The sequence below is a fragment of the Lethenteron reissneri genome, chromosome 57, assembly GCF_015708825.2.
Source record: "Lethenteron reissneri isolate LAM-NWPU_2019-01 chromosome 57, ASM1570882v1, whole genome shotgun sequence".
NCBI classification, from domain to species: Eukaryota; Metazoa; Chordata; class Hyperoartia; order Petromyzontiformes; family Petromyzontidae; genus Lethenteron; species Lethenteron reissneri.
Genome location: NC_083835.1, coordinates 4,502,872 through 4,530,415, shown reverse-complemented (window position 1 = coordinate 4,530,415; position 27,544 = coordinate 4,502,872). Strand labels below are relative to the sequence as shown.

General features: G+C 42.9%; 1 protein-coding gene across 1 annotated transcript; it reads right to left on the bottom strand.

Moving 5' to 3' along the window:
* Window positions 1–4,268: 4,268 nt before the first annotated feature.
* LOC133357209 (26S proteasome non-ATPase regulatory subunit 1-like) lies at window positions 4,269–26,260 on the bottom strand. Its single transcript, XM_061575039.1, has 12 exons — window positions 26,026–26,260; window positions 24,314–24,357; window positions 23,720–23,793; window positions 22,923–23,092; window positions 19,104–19,309; window positions 17,719–17,862; window positions 16,394–16,683; window positions 14,545–14,608; window positions 14,292–14,420; window positions 12,642–12,730; window positions 10,118–10,196; window positions 4,269–4,481 (listed from the first exon to the last, which is right to left on the bottom strand). Exons 1-12 carry the CDS (start codon window positions 26,042–26,044, stop codon window positions 4,269–4,271), a joined length of 1,521 nt encoding a protein of 506 aa, XP_061431023.1. The 5' UTR covers window positions 26,045–26,260.
* Window positions 26,261–27,544: the final 1,284 nt, after the last annotated feature.

Genomic DNA, 27,544 nt, shown 5'->3' with positions numbered 1-27,544 from the left:
CTAAACCACGAGTTAAATCCGTGCATACCACCCTGTAATTAAGTTCCGAGTTTATTGTATGTGACCACGTGAAAACTCAATAGAGCAGGAAAGTCTGATATTCAAGAGTGACCTGTACAGGTTGTCACGTGTCGGAAATCAATGGTCTATTAAAAACAATCATGTTAGGATAGATTTTTTTTTATTTTTTTACTTAATTTGCCACCAAGGGCCAAGAAAATGTTCTTTAATTGCCGTGGCAAATAACCAAGTGCACCACCGACTAATTTTGGAGAAGAGGCAGTTGAAGAAGTTAAGCGTCTGACTTCATCTTCCAGAATGTTCCCGAACAGGGCGTTGTTGCACAGAATTGTTTGTATGGTGCAAATGTAAATGTTTTCCTTCTTTTGACGTCACACCCATCGGAATAAAATTGGTAAATACAGTAAAACCTTGGATTGCGAGCATAATTCGTTCTGGTAACATGTTTGTAATCCAAAGCACTCGTACATCAGTTGTGATCACGTGACGCTTGGCAGACAAAGCGTATACACGTACTACTCGTATTGCCAGACCTCGCTCGTTTATCAAATTAATATTTATTTAAAAAATTTGCTCGTCTTGCAAAACACTCACAGACCAAGTTACTCGCAATCCAAGGTTTTACTGTAAAATAAACAATTAGTAAAATGAATACAAAGCACATATTGCGCATTTCACAAAAAGTTCCCGGAGAACTTCACGAAACTAATCGACAATGAAACAGAGAAAATAACTATACAAAGTATAAAACTGAATAATCACCGAGCTGTAAAAGTACGCAACAGTAAGACCACAATTTGGATTGTTAATAAAGGTATAACCAAAGAGAATCAATACAGCCTGAAACCCGTATAACATGAAGACTATCCAACAGCCTCCAACTAAAGAAAAAATACGGACTTCGAGTCCCTGAATGACAAAGTAAAATGTCCTTTGCAGACAGGCAGAAGCATTCTATAGCGATCGGGGCTTAACGAGGATGTCACACAACTGCCAAGCAATGCAGTGCCGTAGTTAATTCTGGGAGTAATTAATGCACGAGAATTAAGGTTTATTTCCAGCGGACAGCTCACGGCACTTAATTGTCGAGCGCAAACTTTTGCCCGATGTCTTCTTCACGCCATCAGAAAAGGAGTTCTGTTTTGGCGAGACGAAGCGACATCGGCTGAAGGGCAACCTTTATTCGGCGACGCTTTGACAAGTCACTTTCAAAAAGTGCCACCCCTCTTTCATGAAGGGCTTAAGGTTAATTTTACGGTCACCGCATCGCGGCGCTTTCAGAATGCGCTTCCGCGGCCGTCTGGAACGCTCTCTTCCTTTCCGATATTAGGAAGCCACTGGCAGCTATGCACTTTTAAATCATCTAGTTAAAAACAAATTTCTTTTAAAAATGTTTGTGTTTATTTTTCTTGCCCGTCCCTCCACACCTCCGGTTAGCATGGTTCGCTGCGTACGGTGCAAAAGAAGTTCAACATTCATACATGAAGACCTCAAACTTAATTTATTTTATGTATCTGCACTTCTATGTGAACCGCACTGCTGAATACGTGCACCATTTAATAAAATGGATGGACCGTTAAGTTTCTCAAAGGTCACTTGGTTTTATTTTAAATTAGATCGGTTGTTTTTACTGAACTTATTATTTTTCATCTACAGTGCGGTGCTTTTAAAGATCATTCTCTGTACAATTTTACTCCCATTCTGTTTAAATCACAAACCTTAGGCATTTAACCAACCCATTCTCCACAATTCATGATCAAAAGTCAATTCAAGAATATCCTTTTTGTCTAATTTCTTCCGTCTCATTTATACCACGAGCCTAAATGTCAGACGAACACAATCACCGACAATCATGACCAATGCACTGGTGGATGAAGGCTTCCCCAAGCTTGTCACCATCTCTCTCAGTACCATAATGTAGTAATCCAAACTGGTACCGGCCGAAATGGATATCTAATTATCTCTTTATTTTGAGCCAAACTTTGAAAGATGTCTGAACTTTACATCAGCGCACGACACGCATACACTGTAATTAAGTCATAGACACAAAGTTAATGTATGAATCGTGCGTGTGAGAATACATTTTAAACAGTTAGTTGAAGAATCATTGGATACCTAGTGAACTCAGGTTCCAAATAATTGCCAACAGCTCTTACGATCAGCATTCATTACCACCATTGCCCCAGGCCATATTAATATTCCATGCCTGTGTAACCTGAAAAAATATAACTACAAATTGACGACCTTACATGTTAGACTGCCCAAGGTACTGAAAGAAAGTTCATAACAATCCTCGAGATAAAAAATGGACCAATGTACGAAAAAGTTAAACCAGCATAACCAAATGCATTAGGTCGGGTTATATTTGCTTTACTTTATGGAAATGAATCCAGATGTTATTTTGAACCAGAGGATGAGTGATGGGTGCAGTGGTTTGAACAAAGTGCTATGAACCCTATGACCCAAGCTTCGGGTCTTCCCAGCCATGGTTAACACCACAGGGCAAGGAACATTTGAATTTGTTAAGAGCAGGGACCCCACTACTCTTTACCAACCCATACCAACCAGCGTGGTGAGGCATGGTCAAACAACCCCCAAATATCTGACATGGCAGAGGACTTTGTCCATTGTTGGATCGACCAAGGGCTGTAAACGATAAAAGTTGAATGTCCAACAATTTTTCTGATCGAGGTTTTTTTGGGTTAGAATATGTAAATAAAATGTGTCGTTAAACTCGCCACCACCCGTAAGTAAGGTTCGTGATGTAAACAAAACATTCCAATTCGTTCCAAGTTCAGCACACCGGCATGTTAGAGAGTAAACCCGCAACATTACCATCTTATTTTTCCGAGTATAACGTTTAGCAAAGTGACGTCTTAATTCCTAATCATCCCCCACCATCATTTAATCACCGATAATTGCAACTCTAATTAGCTATGAATTAAGTCACTTCCATATGGCACTTCACTCAAATGCCATCCCAGAGAAAACAAGTAGTAAAATGTATGCATGGTTCCATGACGATATCTAACAAGCATTTATGCTCTCAAGTATTTCAGCAGTGATCACAATGTAACCTTCCGATGTCACACGGTAGGAGATTGTCACTGGCTCCGCGGGGGGGGGGGGGCAAAGCAAGGCATGCACATGACGTGTGACATCGCCTTGATTCAAAAGGGCTTATCTATTTTATCGACGAGTATTGGGAAACCCTTTCATCAATTTGGTTGGTTTACCAAAAGGCAAGTCCCTCATAGCAAACAACTTCATACAAATTGAATTCTAAATGTCATTGGTAATACACATCACGGTTGTACAACTGTTGCCATTGCATTCATAAAATGAATAGGAACCTCTGCAAAAACACAACTACAGTATTTGTAGAAGTGTTCAGTCGAGGGTAGTATTTGCTTTACTTCTGTATACCTTTCGATTTAAAGCTTTCGTGACTGCAGGGATTCATCTTCTTGGTTCTTTCGGTAAAGTCACGTAGAAGGGAAGTAATAAAATAATAAAAATAAAACATGATAAAATAATTCTCACGACGTTTCGGCCACAACGCAAGCAGCCGTCCTCAGGTGGTCGACGGACCTGTTCTCCACCTGAGGACGGCTGCTTGCGTTGTGGCCGAAACGTCGTTAGAATTATTGTATTATGTTTTATTTTTATTATTTTATTACTTCCCTTCTACGTGACTTTACCGAAAGAACCAAGAAGATGAATTCTGTATACCTGCTTGTATTAAATCCTGCCTGGGTGGACAACATCACAGCAAATATTAAGACATATACAGACGGGACGGGCAGACCCGACGGACAAAGACATCGCATGAATGCTCTCAACTCAAGTGTGGGAAAGTGTTAAACAATTAACTCGTAAAAACAAAGTTTGTCACTCTAAATCCTTTATATGCGTGGCATCGGTTTTATTTTATTATTCATTTCTGATTTTCTTGAGGAAGAGTTTCATTTTTATCACATTGGTATTTTTAATTAAATATGAAATTGTTTTTTTTCTAAAAAGTGGAAAATTTTGGAAATGTTTTTTCGCGAAAATAAATTGTCTCGCACAACGAGTCTGTGTGCAAAATGTCAGCTCGATTGGATCACGGGAAGTGGGTTAAAAAACGACCGAAAGATTTGCACGGTCGTAAGCGCGCAAGCAAGCAAGTGAACTTAATATAAAGGATTTAAAAAGACTCCCTGGAAGTAAAACTTTTTTGTTATCCCAGTAGCAAAAAAAAACGCTCATCCGCCCGGCAGTGGCGCCTTTGGACAGCTGCTTACATCACTGTTGGCGTTCTTGAGTTGATTCAGCAGGTACTCGGTGATCTCGCCCCCGTGGTTGGCATGGATCAGTCCAAGCGCGTAGAGCCCGCCGCCCTCCTGATACGCCGAGCCCGGCGACGAGTCCTTGGGCAGGTACGTAGCCATGAGCTGCAGCGCCTCCTTCTCGTGCCCCTGTTAAGACGACAGCAGCAGCGGCGGCGACGTTACGATCAGTGGCCCACGGCAGGGGCGGGAACCTAAGTTGGCAAAACCATTCACTGGGCTGCCCACACAGAAAGCCCAGCGGAGTTGAGAGTTTTACACGTCTGCTTGATGAAAATGGAACTGGCAAGACATCTCTGCGGTGGGGAAACGCCCAGACAGGAGGTATGAAAAGATTGTAAAAGTTGTTTCACACGATTCAGACAGAAGCCAAACACAGACTTAAGCCGTCCTTCATCAGGAGCCGAGAGACCCTACGTCATGTTTTCTCCACCACGTCTTAAAAGTGTTTTCTCAAATCTGCTTGAGCCAACAAGCACCAATTCACTGCATTAGGGGGGTGCGAGCCTACACAGCCCGCTAAGGATGCCACTCGCACAGCGAAGTCACTCACGTGCCCGATTACACGTCTTTTACTTCAACATGAAAGCAAAGTGGGCTGACCAGGGTGACGAATTAGGGTGGCTCATGTCTACTGTAGCACACCGAGCCACCAACGTTGAGAACGTGGATTCGATATCCGGGCAACCTTGGATTCGAGTGTAAAGATTTGAAGGTTTTTACCCCCGTCCCCCATTTCTAAGTATTTTATAAAAGTTTATTTATTTGCTATAGCACGTGTTTTATGGATAATTCTAATTTCAAGGGTGAAATATACCGAAACTCACATGCCGAACGATACAAAGGTACAATATCTTAAATAGGTTCCAGAAAGAGCCGTGCGATGTCAACTTGTGGGGTAGTTTCCCGACAATGCAAGTCTGCCGAGTCACGCAGTTGCCAGTGGACAGTCCATCACCGCATGACAAGGCTCCAGGAGATAATACTTGGGATGTAAATGTTCGTGAAGATGCCAACACTTTTAATTTTATTTGATCTCGTTTGAACTCGGGTATACAATTGAATTATTGCGTCAATTTCCGTGAAAAAACTAAATTTGTACACCCACTTTTCAATCTTTCTTTACGGGAATAACATTGTCAAGCTTTGTATATCAATTCCCTGCCTGCTAAAATAATCTTTATGAAATAGTTTCTGGTTTTTAAGATATAATTTGCCATTGACACAGGTTGTAAAGTCTTTATAGTCGGAATATTTATGGTCTTGTGTAGATTACTCTTACTTCACCTCTAGATTTACCAGTCAAAGTAAATTTGCTAGAATAACAAATAGTACATGGGAACATGAGGATTTATGAAATGAGACAGGATTATTTTTCCCGAGTGGCTTGTCTATTATGTTTTTATGTATGGAGTCACAGCATCTCCATCAAGTATCTTGAAAACTCTCAATTATAAATTCCTTCCTTTATTCAATTGTAGAATCGCTCCTAAAACTCGTCCCGGAAATCGACCCCAACTAATTTCGATCCAAATGACTTGTTTCTAAAAGTATTAATACAAAAGGCTGTTTTCATAACCACCAACCTTTTATTATTACTCGTCGTGTCTGTAAATAATACCTCTTCTTGGTTCTTTCGGTAAAGTCACGTAAAAGGGAAACAATAAAATAATAAAAATAAAACATAATAAAATACAATTCTCACGACGGACGCTGTCTTTCCGACAGCCCTGTTCTGCATCTGAGGACGGCTGCTTGCATTGTGGCCGAAACGTCGTGAGAATTGTATTTTGTTGTATTTTTATTATTTTATTATTTCCCTTCTACGTGACTTTACCGAAAGAACCAAGAAGATGAATCCCTGCAGTCACGAAAGCTTTAAATCGAAATGTAAATAATAAGTGAACAATGTTCTCTCTCGCATGGTAGCACGTGCATGTATATGAATGCCATCTTTTTTACACGCTTTTATTTTACTCACTCTGTCTATTGTTGTTGTTGTCGTATCCTCAAATATTGTAACTCAATTTTAACCCACTTCCCAATGTGGTATCGACTGCAAACTTGGTATACTTATGTCATACTGATGACAATACTATATTCTATCATTAAAAATTGAAAATTTAAACCATCTTTTTTATATGTTATGTTTCGGCTTGGGTCTAATTTTCCACGGTAAACTGACATTGGCTGTAAATTACCACTGCCCCCTTACGTTATGGCAAGCTTCAGGGCCACTTCCTGGAGTCGTGGAGTTTTGCCATTATGAGTACGGTACATTTCATTAAAGCGTGTTTAAAAAAAAGTATTTTTAAATATTACTTATTTGGTTACGCAACCACAACCTTTACAGGTGGAGATTAATGTAAAGTATTGGTTCCAAAATTCATTGCGACTGCTATTCAAAGTTGGTTAGCTCACAATCTTTTTGTCACCTCACTTGGACATGCAGGCCCATCCTTTGTAAACTCTTTAGGGTTGTACATTTATTTTTATTTGAATTGCCCTATTGACAAGAGCGCGGAACAGGTTGTATATTTATATAGACAGGGAGAACTAGTTGGAAATATTTTATGGCAATGTTCTTTCCAAGCCAATTTATTGCGGGCCAGTGCACAAGCCGCCTTCATATGTTCAGGATCAAGTAAACTTGATCTACCACCAGACACCCGAGTTAATTAAATTTTATATAATTAATGAACGCACAAAGACCTTCGGCTACATTGCATCTCTTTAGGGCACTCCCATTATAAACGGTTAAATGCTTCTACTTGCTCCGTTAGGCAGCTCGTTAATTTGCTGAAGTGCGTTCACCAAATTGCACAATCGAGCTGCTGCAGATGCAACATTTGGCTTAACCGCGCAAGAGCCGCGAGACTTCCGCGGCAGCTGAAGAGCCCAGTGGAAAATGTGATCGCCACTGCTGTGGCACACGGCTGATTTAATTCCCACCACTGCCAGTTAACACTGCGGGGCAAATTATTATGCGAAAAGACACCCACAGAATGGATGGATGGATGTAGAAGTTATTTCGCACCGTACTTAGCCAACCGTCTGGGCAGAGTAAACGGTTTGACACGCTATCTGTAGTGGCGCATTAAGCGTTCTCTCGAATGTGTGGGTATTCTTTGGCCAATCTGTTTTATTTCCATTCCATATGCACTGTACTCAAATTAAGCAGGGTGTTTACTCGAATAAGAACAGTTATAGCTAATATCATTTCAAGCCCTTTGTCAATGCACTGCTGGAGGAAGGACTCCGCAAACTGTGTCAGTTCATGAGCGGGTTTGTTTGAGCGTAACTTCACTACGCTGGTCAATGCGAATCGGTAAAAAAATCAGTAAAAAGAGGAACAGATGAATGGACCCTGGTGAAAATGGGTCCCGATACGACGCAAATTAATTATTTCCATAGGTGACCAAAATAATTATGTATGTTTATAAAGATAAAATCTGAGTTTTTTTTTTACTTTTTGAGCTGCCCCTACTGGACATCTGTGAAAAAGAGCTTCATAGCTCAGATTCATCCTCCAGCATAAATAAATATTCTGATTCTGATCAAATTGTGATGTGTTTTCGGGTTGTACTGTTTAATGCTCGACATTTCGCTGGACATGCTGCGAGCTTCTTCGAAAAGCTTAACAGAGCTCACTTCACTTCCGTTCAAATCAGGTTCTGAAGACGCTTTCAGAATGTGAAACAAACATCAAACATCGTGCAGGACACTCTATATAACCAGAGAACGCACCAAAACTCTTTACAGCACAACTGCCAAACATCCGAGAGGCTTGCACACCTGCTGTGCAGTGGACTAAGAGTCACACACCCTCGCACACTATTCGCAAGAGAGCTTGCAAGTTCTTAAAATCCATCAATTGCGACAAACTGAAAAATATTTCATCCACACAACCGCCGCGCCAGTCGGGGGGGGGGGGGGGTCATCCTCTACACGAGACATGATCACCTCCGCTGCGCCCGCGTGCATTGCACAAAAAAAATCACTTGGCACTGCAGACGGCGAGCGAAGAAGAGACGGGGGGGGGGATGGGGACTTCGAGATGCATTTGTGATGCATTACAGGACGATTCACGTGAAACGACGCAACGGACATAGAAATCGTCAAAGATAGGGCGGTAAAAAAAAAAAACCTCCACGGTGCAGACTCAGGGAATCTAAGGTCACCAAGAAACACGGTTCCCAGTGTGAGCATCTAGGGCGGGCTGGTGTGTGGTGTTTAATAGTGCGCCGGTAAATGACAGCTAATGATATATCATGAACTAATAAGAAGAGGTTTTACCCTTTCTGGAAATAAAACAGGAGTTAAGATGTTCAAACACCAATTGGATACCGTTTGCAAGGCGTCGAGAGTGTGCATTAACCACAAGTACTTGTGGCAAAACATGCAAACAAACAGGCTCTGACTATAATTTCTGCATTGTCTTTGAAACCAATTGGCCTACAAAAGGTATCTATTTGGTTTTTGAACATCGTAATGCATTTTTTATCGCCAGAAAGGGTCGAACCTAATCTTATATTTCCATCATTTTGGATACTGCTGAAAGGGTCCCGTAGACAATGATATATCATCATATAATTTCATGAACAGCCCTTTGTCAATCCACTGCTTGATGACGGCCTCCCATACGATATGCCAGTCATTGGGGTCATTTGACCATGCTTCGCTATGCTGGTCAGTCTGGGTTGGTTAAGATGGAGCCGGACGCATCAGCCCCAGACATCACTGGCCACTGTTGTTGGCCGTGGCCAGGGCGTGAACTCTGGTCGCCGGGTTCACAGAGCAGGGCGTGAACCACCGCCCCAACGACGTATCAGAATAGGTGATTGTAACCACTTTTTGGATGATGCAAATGAAATAAGATCTCCAAGCTGACAACGTATAGAATTAGCGGTTTTACCAATTTTTTTTCTTGTATTTACATTTCATCAATGGAGCTTTTCAGCTGGTGATAAATAAATGAAAAATATAATATGAATATTCCTGCCAGCCATTCTATGATGATGTGGTTCGGAGATAGAACCACAGCATGTTCATCACACGTGCACACAAAGGCCACAACAATTATATGTAGCCCGAGGGCAAAGAGATAGGAGACAAAGCCATCATTTCCTATGACTAACCCAACGGCAGATTGAACAAAAAGGGTTTAAAACTAAGAAAACACATTAGACATATGAAATGTGTACATGTGTATGGGGTCAATACAGCCGTGTGGCCCTGTTACAATTCAAGGACAAAAAAAATCTGACATTTCTCCGTGGAGCCAAGAGTTTCTAAACTCCAAATCCTCGTAGAAAGAGGGCACTGCAGCAAAGTCCGTTGTTGTACTGGACTTTCTATGCTGCTGCATCTTCAATAACCCACTCTCATCAAAATGGGGAAGTATGGTCCAATAACCTCCACGACCCTCATAGCATGGGCAGGCCCATCATCCATAAATGAATTGTATGGATTTACGTTGAATTTCTTTCACGCCGTACATAGCCAACCGTGCTAATCGGAGGTGCGGGGGGAAGAAGAACAAACTAAACACAAAAAAACTGTTTTAAAGAAATTCGTTTTCCATCTAGAATTAAAAGCGCATACCTCCAGTGGCTTCCTAATAACGGAAGAGCATTCCAGACGGTCGCAGAAGCGCATCCCGAAGGCGAGCGATGCGGCGACCGTTCCGTTTGAGGGCCAGCCAAAAGCTGCTGCCGCCGCGAGGATAACCGGAGTTTGCATGAAATTGACGGACGATTACACACCTTGTGGATGACACCGAGGCTAGCGGTAGCTGTGAACTTGGCCCAGTTGGTCGCCCGTGCCAGCCACTCCAAGTTGTCTCTGTCAATTGCAAAACGTGTGTATGTTGAACTCCTTTCACACCGTACGTAGCCAACCGCGCTAATCGGAGATGCACGAGATATAAACCATTGTGCATCAACATTAAATCGTTTTACTGTAATTTGCGAAGGTGATTAAGTGTGATATCTTAATCAGCACTATTTCGCGTTAGCCAACGGCCAAATGATGACCTTTCGTGAACACATTTCCGTACACAAGTTTTATTATTTTAACCAATGGCATGTTTTAGTAATGCAGCAGCACAGATTTGATTGCACGTCTATTCAAATTATTGGCAAATTAACTTGCAGGACATTGAAAATGAATTCATAATCTCGTTAAATTTCTAAATGCTCAAGTGTAAAATATAGTCAATGGGTGTGATTAGGTCATCATGATACATGTGTAAAATGAATTATGAACCAATGAAATTCAATAAAGTACGGAATTGAAACCACCTTCAGCTGCCAAAATAAAACAGCCACAACACAAAGACGCAGACAACAACCAGCAGGATGGAGTTATTTTTCTAAGCAGCAATTGTACAACGAAAAGCAACATACGGACAAACACGTGAGAGTTTTCAAATCAGTGCATGTCACCTGTAATGTCATTGATCAAAAACAATGGAAAGTGACAAAAAAAAAATTTTTAAACTGAAAATCGTGCAAATAATGAGCATGGAGAGAATACCGCGGCACACCTAGGACATTGCCGCTGACTCGCAGGTACAAAACACCGCATGATAAAACCCACTGCTGCAAACGTCTGAGCAGAAAAACAACGCTCTCCCTTGTGAAAATAGTGAGTGAGTGCCACGAGATTACCCCGGGTCGCTTGAAACCAGCAGTGGAAATGGGTACACCAAAGTCGTATATGTATGTATGTTAAACTTTTCGCACCGTACGTAGCCAAACATGCTAATTGGAGGTGCGGGGGGAGGATAAAAAAAACAAAAAAAAAAGCAGCTCTAAAAAAATAAGTTTTCAATCTAGATTTTAAAAAGTGCATAGCTCCAGTGGCTTCCTAATATCAGAAGATCGTTCCAGATGGCCACATGCGCTCGTTAAAGTGTGGATTACAACTTCCACCTCTGCCGAGAAACTGAAAATCGTGCAATGAGCATGGAGGGAATACAGCGGCACACCAGGTACAAAGCACCGCATGATAACCCACTGCTTCAAACGTCTGAGCAGGAAGAGAACACTCGCTTGTGAAAATAGTGATTACCCAGGGTCGCTTGAAACCAAAGAGGCCCTAAGGGACCACACTGGGACTCGTGAGAATGAACACAGTGGAGAGCCCATTGGCAGAGCAGACAAGGGTAGCTTATTTTATAAGACAGATCTGAAACACAGTAGAACCAATACCTCGGCTGTGGCTGATCATTGTTTTAATGCGGTGGCTCACACGAAATTGATATCTCTAAGACGAAGGTACTTTGCAAACCCCCTGGCTATCAACAAAGATTCGTTCATGAAGCCATCCATATATATAGAAACAGACAAAATTTCAACCGAGAAGATGGATACAAACTTAGCAATCATTGGAAGGACGTTATCAACCAGTTTAAGTCATAACTGGCTGTGATGTTCCCATTCCTGCCACCTTCCGATGTTAATTTTTAATTTTTCCCCGTGGCTTCGGCTCTCCGATTTCACATTAGCAGGTTTAATTTCTCGCGCCAACGTGGCCACCTACGGACGCCGACCTCTGCGTCGCGGTGGCTCTGCGATCTCACATTAACATGCTAATCTCTCACATCAACATGCTAATCTCTCACATGAACATCACTAGCCCTGCCCACTTCGTTTATGACCCGAGGACTACTACACCCTATAACAACAATCTGCATTCAGCAGCTTTCCTCCTGATGACGATCGCTTGTGTTGTGATCGAAACGTCGTAGTTTTTGTTATTTTCTTTGAACCATCTACGTGACTTTACCGAAAGACTCAAATAATATGAATATAAAATGCCAGTTCAGGTTCAGTAATTGAGTTGCGGTGCACCGCGAGAGATCCGAATTAATTATTTCCCAATGACGTGACACACGTGACAGTACCATTGGGTTAAAAATGGGAAAAAGACTTATTAACAAGAGCTGTCTGGGCAGCTTTCAAGAGATCAGGGCAATGAGCTGGCAGGGTTGAGATGATAAGCCTCTTCTTGGTTCTTTCGGTAAAGTCACGTAGAATGGAAATAATAAAATAATAAAAATAAAACATCATAAAATCATTCTCACGACGTTTCGGCCACAACGCAAGCAGCCGTCCTCAGGTGAAGAACAGGTCTGTCAGAAAGACAGCGTCTGAATGAACACCACCGAAAGAACCAAGAAGATAAATCCCTGCAGTCACGAAAGCTTTAAATCGAAAAATGATGAGCCTCCACCACCGAGATGCTCATCCGGGTTACTGATCGAGTACGCCAGCCTTTAAATACCTGAGGAACTGATCACTGGTCGTGCCGCAGTGCATGAAGGAGTTGGCGATGACGGTAGCGGTGTGACACACAGAGTTCCTCACCGCGTCCTGCGGGGGGGAGGGGGGAGAGACACGCACGCCAAGGCGTAAACCACGAGCCTAATTGCACCGCTAACGGGCTGGCGTGCTCGCGCCACCCGCTAATGTTACATCGCAGCACTCAATCACCGGGCTGGACACCTGCAATTTATAACAGCTCTGCGCCAACAAAAAAATACGTGAGAAAACGGATGGTTCGAACGCGTGCGCGCGAATGGTGATCAGTCACCGGACATGCTCTACAGCAATCAATACACGCATTTTTGATAGTTGGATCACTTTCGTAAGAATAGAAGATGTTGCTCTGGTGTAATGGTTAGCACGCTTGCAATATGCACACCAGTTTAATGCGTCCTCCCGGGTCGACATTTGAAACAATGGGTGCACATTTTCTTAAACCCCCCCCCACCCACCATGTCCACCCAGTAGTTGAAATTTGTAAACCATGCTTGTATATGTTGAACGTCTTTCGCACTGTACGTAGAAAACCGCGCTAATCGGAGGTGCGGAGGAAGGACAAACTAAACACAAAAGCAGGTTCTAGAGAAGTGAGTTATCATTCTAAAAGAGTGTGCATAGTTCCATGTTGAAAGGAAGAGCGCGTTCCAGATGGCCGCAGAAGCGCATCTGAAAGCGCGCAATAATGTGTCAATAACAACTGCCTTCTCCCACCTCTCCTCTCCCGAGATGTCGGGCTATCGTAGGGAGAGGATGCCTTGTAGAGGGGTCTCTAGAGATTCAACTCCAGTGGGGGTCCATGAGCCAGGGTCGCACCTTTACCAGTACCATTCAATCCACTTGCACTCGATGACGAGCAGTTTTGTATATTAAAATAATTATAATTATTTACAAGAGGAGAGCATCGTTGCTCATCATTATATCACCATTTTTCGATTTAAAGCTTTCGTGACTGCAGGGATTCATCTTCTTGTTTCTTTCGGTAAAGTCACGTAGAAGGGAGATGATAAAATAATAAAAATAAAACACTAAAAAGAAAAAAGAAACTAATATTTTAATGATTTTATTATCTTAAATTTTTATTATTTTATTATCTCCCTTCTACGTGACTTTACCGAAAGAACCAAGAAGATATCACCATTTGTTTTTCGTCGATTTGCTTTGCTAAATTAATTTTCTGACAGCGAGACGGCAAAACAAAGAGAGGGCACGGTGCTCCGTGGAAGCGACGACGCAAGTGCCAAAACAATGTTCTTGTGACTGATGAGTTTGGGGCCCATTCGGAAGCCCAACCTCACTTTTTAATCACAGTCTTAATTAGGCAAGTTCACAGAGGGAGCACCACACAAGATTATAGTAATTATGGCTGGTGCACGATTACTTAACATGCTTTAATTGTTCAATTTTAAATTTGTACGGGTTGTACGTAGAGGTCATTCTCGTGAGCCAAGTGTGATTTATTTATGTCAGAAAAATGTGCATCGATGTAACCCACGATATAAAAATAGAGGCATATCTCCCCAAGTAAGATGCTTCTGCGTGGTGGAGTCTTTATTAAAACAATTCCCAGCGAAAGCCTTGCCTGCAACTTACACGATACGTTGCTGCTCACCTTTGTGTTTTTTAGGATCATCAGATCTGTGTTGTTATTTCGTATCAGGAACTGGAGATTCAGTTCTATGGACAGTTCTCCGCTCAGGATGGAAATCATCTTCTTCGTTCGCTCCACCTGTTCCGACGACTGTCGAGAAAACAGAGAGCACATCGAACGCATTTATTGGTTTATACAGTAGTAACGACACACACACACACTCGGCGCTTAATTATACATTTTCCTTGGCATGTGCTTATACAGGGTGACGTACCAATTCTGATTGTTTTGGAGGAGTCGGTGTCGTGGGTGGCTTTTCATCTGTTTCCATGGCCTCTCTGGAAGCAATTAAAACAACATTGCAATTACAAACTCCAATCAATATTTGCAGCTGTCTTGGGCCATTACTTCCTGCAATCAGCAATGTACAGAGCGTTCATTATCAACTCGACGGTTATTTAAAGACCGTTTTCTCTGCAATGGGCTACAGTGACCTCTAAAGGCTAGTTTTAATAATTACAACTGCAAACACATGAAGAGCAAAATAAATACAGGGACTCCTCTGCTTACGAACAGTAGACATTGGGACTTTGAGAGATACGAACAAATTTGGGGTCCGTATCCTGTTCGGACCGAGAGTCGTAAGTTCAACCGCCGCGCAATAGATGGCGGTGGTGGCATCTAAATCTGCTGGATATTATAGCACTTTTAAAGCCATTTCCCCGTGTTTAGTGTACATGCCAGATGTGTTTGGGTTCGACAGGAGTAAAGTTGCACTTACGAACAAATCGACTTTTGAACAGACCTCTGGAACCTAACTAGTTCGTAAGCAGAGGAGTCCCTGTACAACCCAGCACAATTTCACACTCTGAGCGCATTAATGTAACTGCATGATAAAATTAACAATAAGAAATACACCACTTCCATCCAAACTATATTCAGCCGTCTGCTATTGATGAAAGGAAGCTCATTAGTGTGACAGTCAATACTTCTGAGTAATGCAGCTGTTGTCTATAAAATTAAATCTTTCGCTTCTTTATTGCATATTCAGATTGGTCACTGGTAAGTTAAGAAATGTGGTTATTTTCCGCCGATGCAAACCCAACTCGCATCGAGACGCATATCTTCCGGGAAGAAATAACCCATGGCTTGTGCTATTAATACAACCAAGGATTCACAGTTGTGATGCTGCAGATCAATTGTTGTGCCACCCTATCTCTTGCTGGATAATATGAAGATAAGCTCAGCGCATGCCGTCATTCGCTTTTAGTATTGAATCGAAGACCACTGAGCGTCTGTGTTAGGGTGCCCTTTGCCGTTAATCCTGAAGCCAACTGCACTGACAAAAAGACAAGAAACGTTATCATTCGAGAAACAGATAAGATAACGTTTAAGCAATTAAGTAACGTAAATTATCCTAAGTTTTCATTGCAGTATGCATATTCAATTCGTCAACCCAATTTACCTGTGAATCTTTGGAGATACACAACAATAAACATCTTCGTCAATATGAACCAACGTCAATAAACTCCTGGATGAAAGCCTCCCCAAGCCATTGGAACCACCGACAGAAAAACTTTGACGGATCCACCTGGTGGCCTAGAGACTCTACAAACAATACTGGGACGGAATACAGTAATCCCTCGCCACTTCGCGGTTCAAGTTTCGCGGTCTCGGTGCATCGCGGATTTTTCGAACTGATTTAAAGGCCTCATTATACCTGTGCAGTAACACCATCATCATCATTCATCATCAAATTCATCGAACTGCACAGGTCTGTCATCGTCGTCATTGTCATCGTCGTCATTACTGGAGTCAAGTCTCAAGATACTACTGTCATTGGTGAGTGTAGAACACCATAATACGTATCATATGAGAGAGAGAGAGTGAATGTATAATATTAAGGTTTTATAATTAAATAGATATAAGTAAAATATATATATATATAAAGTATAAATATACATATTTTAAACATTCTGGTACCCACACACACATATACGGAAATTCCTAGGGGGCCAATCCTACTTCGCGGATTTTCACCTATCGCGAGGGGTTCCGGTCCCCATTAACCGCGATAAACGAGGGATCACTGTACAACATGGATTTTTTTTCCCCATACTTACATTTCCCCCTCCGTGGAGGCAACTGCGCTGCTGGTGCCGTTGCCGGAGGCTGTGGTGGTGTCGGCAGCGGTAGCGGCGGGGACGGTGCCCGCGTTGCAAGAGCCCGGCGTGGTCGCGAGCAGCGTGGGTCCCAGGGCTCGCAGGTTCTGCGCGATGGCCGTCAGGAACTGCTGGCTGGCGCTCTCGTAGAGGTCGAAGCAGATCTGGTAAGCCATGAGCACGTTGTCCTCCTTCACCATCTTGTCGAGGATGTCGCTCACTGCCTGCGGGTCGTCCAGGAAGATGAGGCACTGCGCACGGGGAGGGGAGCGGGGAAGAACAAGAAAAAAGAATGTAACGTTGGTTTAGAATGGCAAGTTCTATCAAAAAAATATTTTTTACAGGTTAAGGCCCACTTGAGCTGTATAGATTCATATTCTTGGTTCTTTCGGTAAAGTCACGTAGAAGGGAAGTAATGCAATAATAAAAATAAAATTATTTTATTATGTTTTATTTTTATTATTTTATTACTTCCTTTCTACGTGACTTTACCGAAAGAACCAAGAGGATGAATCCCTGCAATCACGAAAGCTTTAAACTGTGTAGCTCTTTTTCAGAAGCGGCCTGGCTATCACAGATAATAGCGAAGTGACATTGATTTAAAATGTGGAGGGAGCAAGTTGAGGGGGGAGGAGAGGGGGGGGGAGCTCATCAGAATGTGGTAGCCAATATATTTTAAGGGATTACATCTTGAATCATTGCCTCACTTGATGCAGCAAATCTGGCTGTGACGGTCCCACCTGATGACGGAGACTTGTGTTGCCTCCGAAACGTCGCGATTTTTATTTTATTTTACTTTCATTAATTTTAATGTTTTACCTACGTGACTTTACCGAAAACACCTAAGAATATGAATCCTTGCAGTCACGAAAGCTTCAAATCCAGGGATGAGGAACCTTTTTTGTTACAGATGGCCCAATAGGACTCTCAAATACCTTCGACAGGCAAAAAAACCCACGAGCACAACTTTCAGTGTCACAACTGTCCCTGCAAGGGGGCCTTTTCGCAGCGAGCAAAGCGAATGAACGCATTAAAATTAGAAACACAGCATTGTTGTCAGTCAAAAAAAAAGTCCACTGGATTGGTGCCGCTAAGATGCTTGCAGTGACAGAAAAATATTGTTTGCAGGCCCGTTTCTAAGTGGCAGGCCTCATTTGGCCACGGGACCCTATGAAGGAGGTTGCAGGTCGATTAGACCCAAAGGTAAGCGTTTTCCACCCCTGTCGTAAACATTCGGAGAAGGCGTCGATACCATACGCTCCCAAACGGCCCTCTCTCTCTCTCACCTGGCAGACGTTGATGAAGTCTGGCTGCTCAAGGTTCATGTAGAGCTTGACCAAGACCCGGAGCACCTCGTTTCTGAACTGTTTGTTCTGGATGAGCGACATGCAGATCTTGACGCTGTACGACAGCATGCCGGCAACGTCGGTCTGCGGGGAAGAACAGTAACACACGCGTCACCATAGGCACAACCGCTCATCCATTCATCTGCAACTAGTCATTTCTTTAGGACAGCTTTCACATTTTTAGTTTGTTGTCCTTCCCCCGCATCTCTGATTAGCACGGTTGGCTATGTAGAGTGCTAAAGAAGCTCAACATATATACATACATACAATCAGCGCTCCAGGTAAGTCATGCTGCCAATGTCCTGGGAGCCTCAGCCGGGATACATGGTGAGCTGCTAGACCCTCAATTGCTCTCAGCCCCACCCATTTTTGCATAGCCACACCTACTCAATCACTAGCCCCACCCAGACAGTGCCCTTGGCTCCGTGATATTGGCCACACCTACCGCTCAGTGGCTACACCCAATTCTTTTCCACCCATTCCAGCGCACTGCCCATATCTTAAGTCGAGCGTAATACGGGAAATGTTAAACCAGGACAAAACAATGCAAAAAGCAGGCATAACAATATTATGCGGGTCTATGTTGTGGGCAGCAGAAGACAATGAAGCACAATCCATTGTTGTACTGCACTGCTATGCTTCCGTACCTCCGATTATCATAGTTGGCTGCGTATTGTGCGAAGGAAGTTCAACAAATATAAATATCAATGCCCACCTCCTTAAACGAACTGGCATTGACCAGGTTACTGAAGTGCAGTTAAATAATCCCCACAACCCAGAGGCGTGTATTGACAAAAGGGACGTATGTACATGTAGAATGTGCAGATACCATTGATTATGATGTCTAGGACCTCAAATTAGTTTTCAGGGTGGTCACATGGTCGTGCCATTAACTTTAGTGTACATGTTATGTATATCGTTTATTGTTAAATTTGAATTACAGTTCCTATGATCTGTGACATTGTTTTTATAGTTTTATTTTGGTGATTTCGAAAACATCTGGTTAAGCCACGTTTGTTTGTTGAAGTACAAAGTTATCCTGAAATCTCTAATCAAAATTGTCTTGCGGTTGTTTTTGTTTGACTTGCATCCCACTGGGAATTTTGCACACAGCGTTGATATACGGTGTTTTTTTCTAGAAGACTTTGCTGTTTATTCCTGGATTTTTCTGTTGCGCGTAGTCACTTTAAGATGTTCTTTGTTCACGTTTTTGTTTGTTGCGGTTGTACCCGAATCAAAAGCCGCATGGCTCACAGGGATATTCTAAACAAATTAAACTGAAAACTAAACGAGGAACTGGGACAGGATTTTAAAAAAAAACGCACGGCCTGCAAAATGGCCCTCTCGAAGATGTCCAGGCGGCGGGTCTCCAGGGCGATGCCGATGGCCTGCTTGTACTTGTGGTCGTCGAAGCAACGTTGGAACATCTTGTCCACGATGCCCTCGAGACGCGGGTCGATGGGACGACCGTCGCCCTCGGGAAGATCCGCATTCTCCACGCGAAGCTTCGTGTAGTGGTCGATGCACTTTGCTGTCGAGCACAGAAGGAAAATAAATTAATGAACGAAAACTGATCGTGCTCAGTCCGCACAGTTAAAAAAAAAATCTTAAAGAGGACCTTTCAATGAGTGTTTTCCCCAGAACAACAACAGCCATTCGCCACTAAGTGTCAGTAATGTCACCACGGTGCTTGTGCCAGGCCAGGTGTACTTTAAGGCCACGTGAACTGTCGAACACCTGCTGGCAGGAGGTCACGGGACAGACTGAGGTGCCATGGGTTGACTGACTGAGATGACCGATCGATGCACCATCTGTGCCCCCTACTATCCCCAAACATACATGCATACAAACAAGTGTTATTTCTTTTTATTGGACAAACATCCTTAAGCCAGTCCCTGAGACTCAGTAAAGCTTATGACTTAAGCAATCAGCATTATTAGCATATAAAAGATAATTAATCTCAATGGGTGGTCATACATTTAAATTAAGTATATTAAATTTCGATTTAAAGCTTTCGTGACTGCAGGGATTCATCCTCTTGGTTCTTTCGGTAAAGTCACGTAGAAGGGAAGTAATAAAATAATAAAAATAAAACATAATAAAACAATTCTCACGACGTTTCGGCCACAACGCAAGCAGCCGTCCTCAGGTGAAAACCAGGTCCGTCGAGGCGACAGAGTCTGAATGAAACAGCACACGAGCTTGGAGCATATATATAAGCTGGGCGCATTGACAAAGGAATTTGCATATCAAAAGGAATTTAGCATATTTATGGGAAATGCAGGAATGTGATTAGTACTGCATATGCATGTGCATTATGCAGGATTAACAGCATCAAAGGGAGCTGCAGTTACTGCTGCTGCAGCAGTTGCTGCTGCTGCTGCAGTTTCTGCTGCTGCTGCAGTTGCTGCTGCTGCTGCAGTTGCTGCTGCTGCTGCACTTGCTGCTGCTGCTGCACTTGCTGCTGCTGCTGCACTTGCTGCTGCTGCTGCACTTGCTGCTGCTGCTGCAGTTGCTGCCTTATCCATTTTAATATAACACTATGTATTATTCTACCCACCCTAATGTGTATCATACTGCTATATGTTTACTGTACAATTACGACACCATACATTACTCTGCACACTGCACCATGCCAGTGAGTGGAACGCGGTCTGAAAGTCACCGTAAACGTGAACACAATCAGTTAAGATCCGAAATGGTTTATTACGTCCTTCCAATGATTGCTAAGCCAGAATCCATCTTCTCGGTTGAAATTGTCTCTGTGTTTGTATATGTGGATCGCCTCATGAACGAATCTCTCATGATAGCCAGATGGCTTGCAGAGAACCTCTGTCTTGGAGAAGTCAATGTCATGTGAGCCCACTGAATTGTAACAGTGATCTGCCACGGCTGAGGTGTTTGTCCTACCGTGTTTCAGGTCTGCCTTATGTTCACGGATGCGGTCCGAGACATGTCGTTTGGTTTCTCCAATGTAACTGCTACCACAGAGGCAACTTAGTTTGTAGACGCCAGGGTACTGTATGTCTGGAACCACATCTTTTACAGACGGGACCAGATCACGGATTTTATGTACTATGTTGAATCGGACCTGGATCTTGTGTTTAATCAGGATTTTGGAGATCTTTTTTTTTTTTGCTGGGGTCACAAAAAAGATCTCCAAAATCCTGATTAAACACAAGATCCAGGTCCGATTCAACACAGTACATAAAATCCGTGATCTGGTCCCGTCTGTAAAAGATGTGGTTCCAGACATACAGTACCCTGGCGTCTACAAACTAAGTTGCCTCTGTGGTAGCAGTTACATTGGAGAAACCAAACGACATGTCTCGGACCGCATCCGTGAACATAAGGCAGACCTGAAACACGGTAGGACAAACACCTCAGCCGTGGCAGATCACTGTTACAATTCAGTGGGCTCACATGACATTGACTTCTCCAAGACAGAGGTTCTCTGCAAGCCATCTGGCTATCATGAGAGATTCGTTCATGAGGCGATCCACATATACAAACACAGAGACAATTTCAACCGAGAAGATGGATTCTGGCTTAGCAATCATTGGAAGGACGTAATAAACCATTTCGGATCTTAACTGATTGTGTTCACGTTTACGGTGACTTTCAGACCGCGTTCCACTCACTGGCATGGTGCAGTGTGCAGAGTAATGTATGGTGTCGTAATTGTACAGTAAACATATAGCAGTATGATACACATTAGGGTGGGTAGAATAATACATAGTGTTATATTAAAATGGATAAGGCAGCAACTGCAGCAGCAGCAGCAAGTGCAGCAGCAGCAGCAAGTGCAGCAGCAGCAGTGCAGCAGCAGCAGCAACTGCAGCAGCAGCAGCAACTGCAGCAGCAGCAGAAACTGCAGCAGCAGCAACTGCTGCAGCAGCAGTAACTGCAGCTCCCTTTGATGCTGTTAATCCTGCATAATGCATATGCATATGCAGTACTAATCACATTCCTGCATTTCCCATAAATATGCTAAATTCCTTTTGATATGCAAATTCCTTTGTCAATGCGCCCAGCTTATATATATGCTCCAAGCTCGTGTGCTGTTTCATTCAGACTCTGTCGCCTCGACGGACCTGGTTTTCACCTGAGGACGGCTGCTTGCGTTGTGGCCGAAACGTCGTGAGAATTGTTTTATTATGTTTTATTTTTATTATTTTATTACTTCCCTTCTACGTGACTTTACCGAAAGAACCAAGAGGATTAAGTATATTAGTCATACAAAGCAATCGACTAATATAGAAGGGCTGCCACACTCCGAGCTCTTCAGAAATTTCTTACCATTTCCCCCCAATTTTATGCTGATTGTGCTATTGGCATCATGTCATAAGACAATGTTTTCATTTTGTTCTCCCACCGTGCGACACCTTCATGTAAGGAAAAGCAAATATCACACAAGCTATCTCTGTTCCATACCACTTGAGTTGGAATTTTGTCAAATTAAGTTGCAGAAGTTAATTGAAAGGGATTGGGGATTTTTTAACTGGGATGAGAACATTAACTCACTGCACTTCAGAAACAGGTTTAATCATTCGGCTGAAAACTGGATTTGAACATAAGCATTGCAGCAGTGCCAAGCTCAGCACTGACAAGGTACCAAACATGTCAGAGCAGTCAATATTTTTTATTGACTGAAACACCCACCTCTCTCTAATACCTTCGTTATCTCCCCATCCATATTGTTTCAACTAAAACGGAACTATTTTTATTTTACCAGGTAAGGCCCACTGAGCTGTACAGCTCTTTTTCAGAATCAACCGGACCACAAATGATAGCTCAGCTAAGTGGTTTATCACATGGAAATTAATAGCAGCCAAATACTCCAAATGCACGTTTATAAATGTGGAGGGAAAAACCAGAGGATCCGGAACAAATCCACCCGACCACAAGACATGCAAAGTCCAAATATACAGGTGTCACAGGGTTGGGATCAAACCCACAACCTCCTGTATACTAGCCGAGGTAGTTGCCATCTCGCCACCATGGCGCCCAACAATTTCTGCACATCATAGTTGTACAGATGTTGATCAAATTCAAGCCTGTGCAGAACCAACACCGCATCTTCAGGAATAAAAATCCAGGCACCACACCCTCTCACCCTTCTGCGCTCTGCGATCAGAACTCACCGATGGTCGTCTCGACATACTCGGAGGTGTCGTTGACGTTGAAGAGGTCCCCGGCGCCGAGCGCGTAGTTTAGGGACTCCTCGAAGGCGCCCAGGTGGTAGAACACCTTGGAGGCAACCAGCGCGGCAAAGTGGCGGCTGGGAAAGTTCTCGTCCTCGTACAGCACCTCGCTGTGGCAGAACAGTTGTCGCGACACAATGAGTCATTTGTGAAAAATTAGAATAGGTTTTACTATTTCTGGCAATAAAAAAGATGTTCAAACACCAAATAGATACCCGTTGCGAGGAATGAAGTCTGTATTAACCACACGTACTTGTGGTGAACATGCAAACAAACATGCTCTGATAATAATAATATATGAAGTCTTTGAAATGTATGGTCCTACACGAGACAGGCTTCTTTATGGCCTAGTCTCACCAGTGTCAGACTAGAGAATGCGAAAATGAGAGTTGTACAAAGACAATGCACGTATCAGAGCATTTATAGCTTGGGGCAAAGATTTCCCAAGTGGCATATATTAACCAGGCTTTCCGTGTAAAATTATGCCAATAATTAGCTTTAGTCCTATTTCTACAATTACATTATCAACAGCTGGATTAAGGCCACACAAAAGCCACCATCTCTCATGGTCTTGCGATGTAAAAAGCCAATTAGATCCTTCACACGAGTTATCCATGTATCATGAATGGAACACATCAAAAATCCTACAATATGGATGACCTTTATCTACAGATTAACAAAAGTGGTGAAACAAAGAAATTAAAACAATCTGCAATTTTTTTAGTGTGCATACTTACATTTTATCCACATACTCGGAGATTTCCGCCCAAAAGTCATCAACAAGTGTGTTCAACTTTTGCAGCGCAAACTCCTGCAAGGCAATGAATGAAAGCAGTGAATGCATTAATGACAGAGGCAATGTTATTTTGAACAAAACAGTGTCAAAACCACTATTAAAACCAACTTGAGAAAAGTTGACCCGATTTGATTATAATCTAGACAAATCCACATGCAACAATATAAAAGTCTGTTTTTATTCCAAATATGAAGAATTAAGTTCTTGTTCCCAACAATATAGTGGCGCATCAACATTATGAAACCGAGGTATGGGATTTCAGTGTTACAAATGATACCTTTAAATAATGTTCAGCACGTTCCTCGTACTGCATCATGAATTTCTACGAGATTAAATATAATTTTAACGAGTTGCATGACCTTGTGTATGCTAATAATTGTTTTGAGAACAGTTGCTGCCAACATTTTATCAGGATAACATTTGGACACCCGTGTTCAACATTTAAATTTGTTGTTAAACTGTAACTGCAATTAATTTTGGAATGCGTTGAAAATGCAAGTGGTGAGCAAAAACAAATGTTCCCGTTCAGACATACCTTTAGCTGAGGCTCATCTTCATCCAGCAAAGATATTACTCCGGCTTCAGGGCACGAAACGATAATGAAAAAACACATTATTGACATTACAGCAAAGTTAAGCGCACACATAATAAATAAGCATAAAGAAAATGTTCCAAGGACATCAAAATGCAATGAATATGCAGCCCTCAATGTGTGCGTCTTTAAGCTTATAATTTTAACTATGGCGAGAATGTGAATGATCTGATATTGAGCAAAAAGGTGAAATGGCACGAGCATTAGTTACAGGTGTGAGCGTTTACTATGTTGCGATAATCCACGAACAGAGGTAGACAAGCACCTTTGGTCTAAAATTACACTCATGTGGCCGACGTATTTTTGACAAGCCTAAAGGTATGCGCTAATGTATTCTTGGATGTGAGGTAATTTGAAGTAGATCTTTGTTCATGTGACTACAAGATTGACTGAGAGTTCTAAATCTATCACTGTCATGATGCCAATAATGCTATTTGGAATATGGGACACAAACTTTCAAATTTGACCCGTGCTTTGGTACAACGGTGGAATTCAAGTGGCAAATAAACTGGAGTTGGTTATGAAATGTGGCAATTAATTCCGTGGCACTGAAAATGTTTGAATGCATAACAATGCTTCAACATAACAGGTTTTCAAAAAGTCTGTCCTCACATCCTACAGTGCTGGTTTACTTGTTTACAAATCACCAGCCACGTGAAGAAGATAAATGAAACAATACTGTACACGATCATGAGTTGAATTTGACAATTGGAGTTCATGGTCGGTGACAAAATTGAGACTCAGGACTCAATTACCACTCCTTTGATGGCCACATCATGGATTGTCAGTCCTCCACCATTCTCACTTGACCTAATTTCTAGCCCGATGACAATTAATATGTTCAAAACTACACGACAGATCCGCATATGGTACAATTCGTGCATAATAATTAATGTAAAGTTATTGGTCCTAAGAACATCAATCAAACCTACTGACGGGGACCCTTGGGATGACACAGGCGAAACTCGAAAAGTTGGACATGATTCAAAGCTGGCATTCTCAAATTCTGCTCGAAAACATTTATTCACCAAAGGCATAAGTTGAATAACTAACATTTAATTTCACGATACGCTCATGTGCTACGAGAAACTCCTGTTTTTCTTAATTTAATACACAATCCAGCACAATAACGCAGAGTTATTATGAACGACGTCCACATTTTTCGCTCAACTATGTTAGTGGAGGGCTCTTTCCTACTGTAACATTCAAAAACACGGCAACGCATTAACGTCACACACGTTAAGTATTGTAAATACTAATGGTCACTTGTTAAATGTTGCACAAGTTCGACATCAGACACGACGAATGTTACACGCGTTACAATTGTAGCCATGTTAAACTTCAACACATGTTCATTCAGTGTTACAAGTGTCAACTGTTAACACTTAAAGACACTGAAGCGTTTATTCGTTAACCGATTTAAAACACACAGCGTTACACGCGCTTGCAGCTGACTTTTCAAATCCCAAACATTAACCATTAGACATATCAAGTGTCGCACACATTAAACAAGTTAGCACTTAATGTCAAAAACAAGTTAATTCAAAATTCTACGAAAACAAATTAAAAAAAATATTATAAAGTCACCGGCTGAGGCCTAGCGCAGGCCTTGCCCCGTGACTCAACACTTCCCGTGCGCATCGCTTGTCGCTCACCTGCCGACGTGAGGTTCATCTCTGCGTTCTCCTCGCGTCCTCGGGAGAGAGACGACGACGTTCGACTAAGAGTGACGATGCGGGGAGATGAGCGAGCTAAGTAATCGAAGACTCAATGTGCCGATGATTTGACCTGAGGTCCGTCGCCAGCACACAGACACCGCGAACTCACGCCACGCTCCACAAGGGGCGTCACGTGGTCACTCTCACGTGACGCGGCGGGAGGGTGCGGGGGGGGGCGGAGCTTATGTGTTCGCGCATGCGCATTTGCTGTACGTGAAAAAGGCGGGAACGTAAAATCCTAGGACTTCCCCCCCCCATCTCCCCCTCCCCTACCCGCCTCCCCCCTCCTCTACCCCCCTCCCCCAAGCCCCCCCCATCCCCCCTCCCCTACTCCCCCAAGCCCCCCTCCCCCATTCCCCCTCCCCCAAACCTCCCGATCCCCTCTCCCCTACCCCCCTCGCCCAAGCCCCCCTTCCCCAAGCCCCCCCCCATCCCCCTCCCCTACCCCCCTCCCCCAAGCCCCCCTCCCCCAAGCCCCCCTCCACCAAGTCCCCCCCATCCCCCTCCCCTACCCCCCTCCCCCCATCCCCCCATCCCCCTCCCCCCTGCACTGAGAGAGCTTCTTGGGGGCCTCCCTAAAGGTGAAATAGTTTTAGTGGGTGATCTAAATTGGAATTGGCTAAACCCGCCGGCCGTGGCCACAAATTTTGCAGATGAATTTAACCTGTTTCAATTAATAAATGTCCCCACAAGACCCAACCTAAAAAATCCGGGACAGTCATCTCTGCTAGACGTCCTATTGACAAATGCCCTTCACAATTTCGCACTGACTGGTGTTCTAGGTAATAACCTTAGTGATCACTCCTTCATTTTTGGGGTGAGATCATCAGCCAGACCCAAAGCCCCCCCTAAATTGGTTGAGAAGCACTCCATGAGACACTTCAGCACTCAGGCATTTACTAATGATGTGCTTCACTCGGATATTGACAAGGTCTGTGATATTCAAAACCTGACTACGGCTTGGGAGATCTTCAGGTACACGTTTCTCCAAATTCTTAACAAACATGCTCCGTTGGTTAAATTTAAAACTAAAGGCAACCGTCCACCATGGTTTGATCCTTTGATTACAAAGCTCATGAAAACTAGGGACAAGGCTTGGGCATGTGCTCAGAAAAGTAATTTGGTCAATGACTGGCTAGAATACAGGATTTTAAGGAATAGATGCGTCAAAAAAATACGACATGCAAAAAATAACTACTTCTCTTCCACTCTCCTTGAATCTCATGGAAATGCCAGGATTTTCTGGAAAACAATCAAATGTATCGAAAAGGCATCCAAAACAGATCATCTGCCCGTTCAGCTTAACCGAAATGGGGAATATTTTTCAGATCCCCAAAAAATAGTTGACAATTTTAACCTTCATTTTTCTGAAGCTGGTACCCTATTTGATAATGTATTGGGAGTCACCCCTGCTCATGCAAATTCCTACACCCCTATCCAAACATTAAGCGAATTT

Coding starts and splice junctions, on each gene's coding strand:
- LOC133357209 (XM_061575039.1), bottom strand. Junction 23,093..23,719: donor TCCGAGTATGTGGATAAAAT/GTAAGTATGCAC, acceptor GTTCTGCCACAG/CGAGGTGCTGTACGAGGACG. Junction 16,684..17,718: donor ACTTCATCAACGTCTGCCAG/GTGAGAGAGAGA, acceptor CCCCGTGCGCAG/TGCCTCATCTTCCTGGACGA.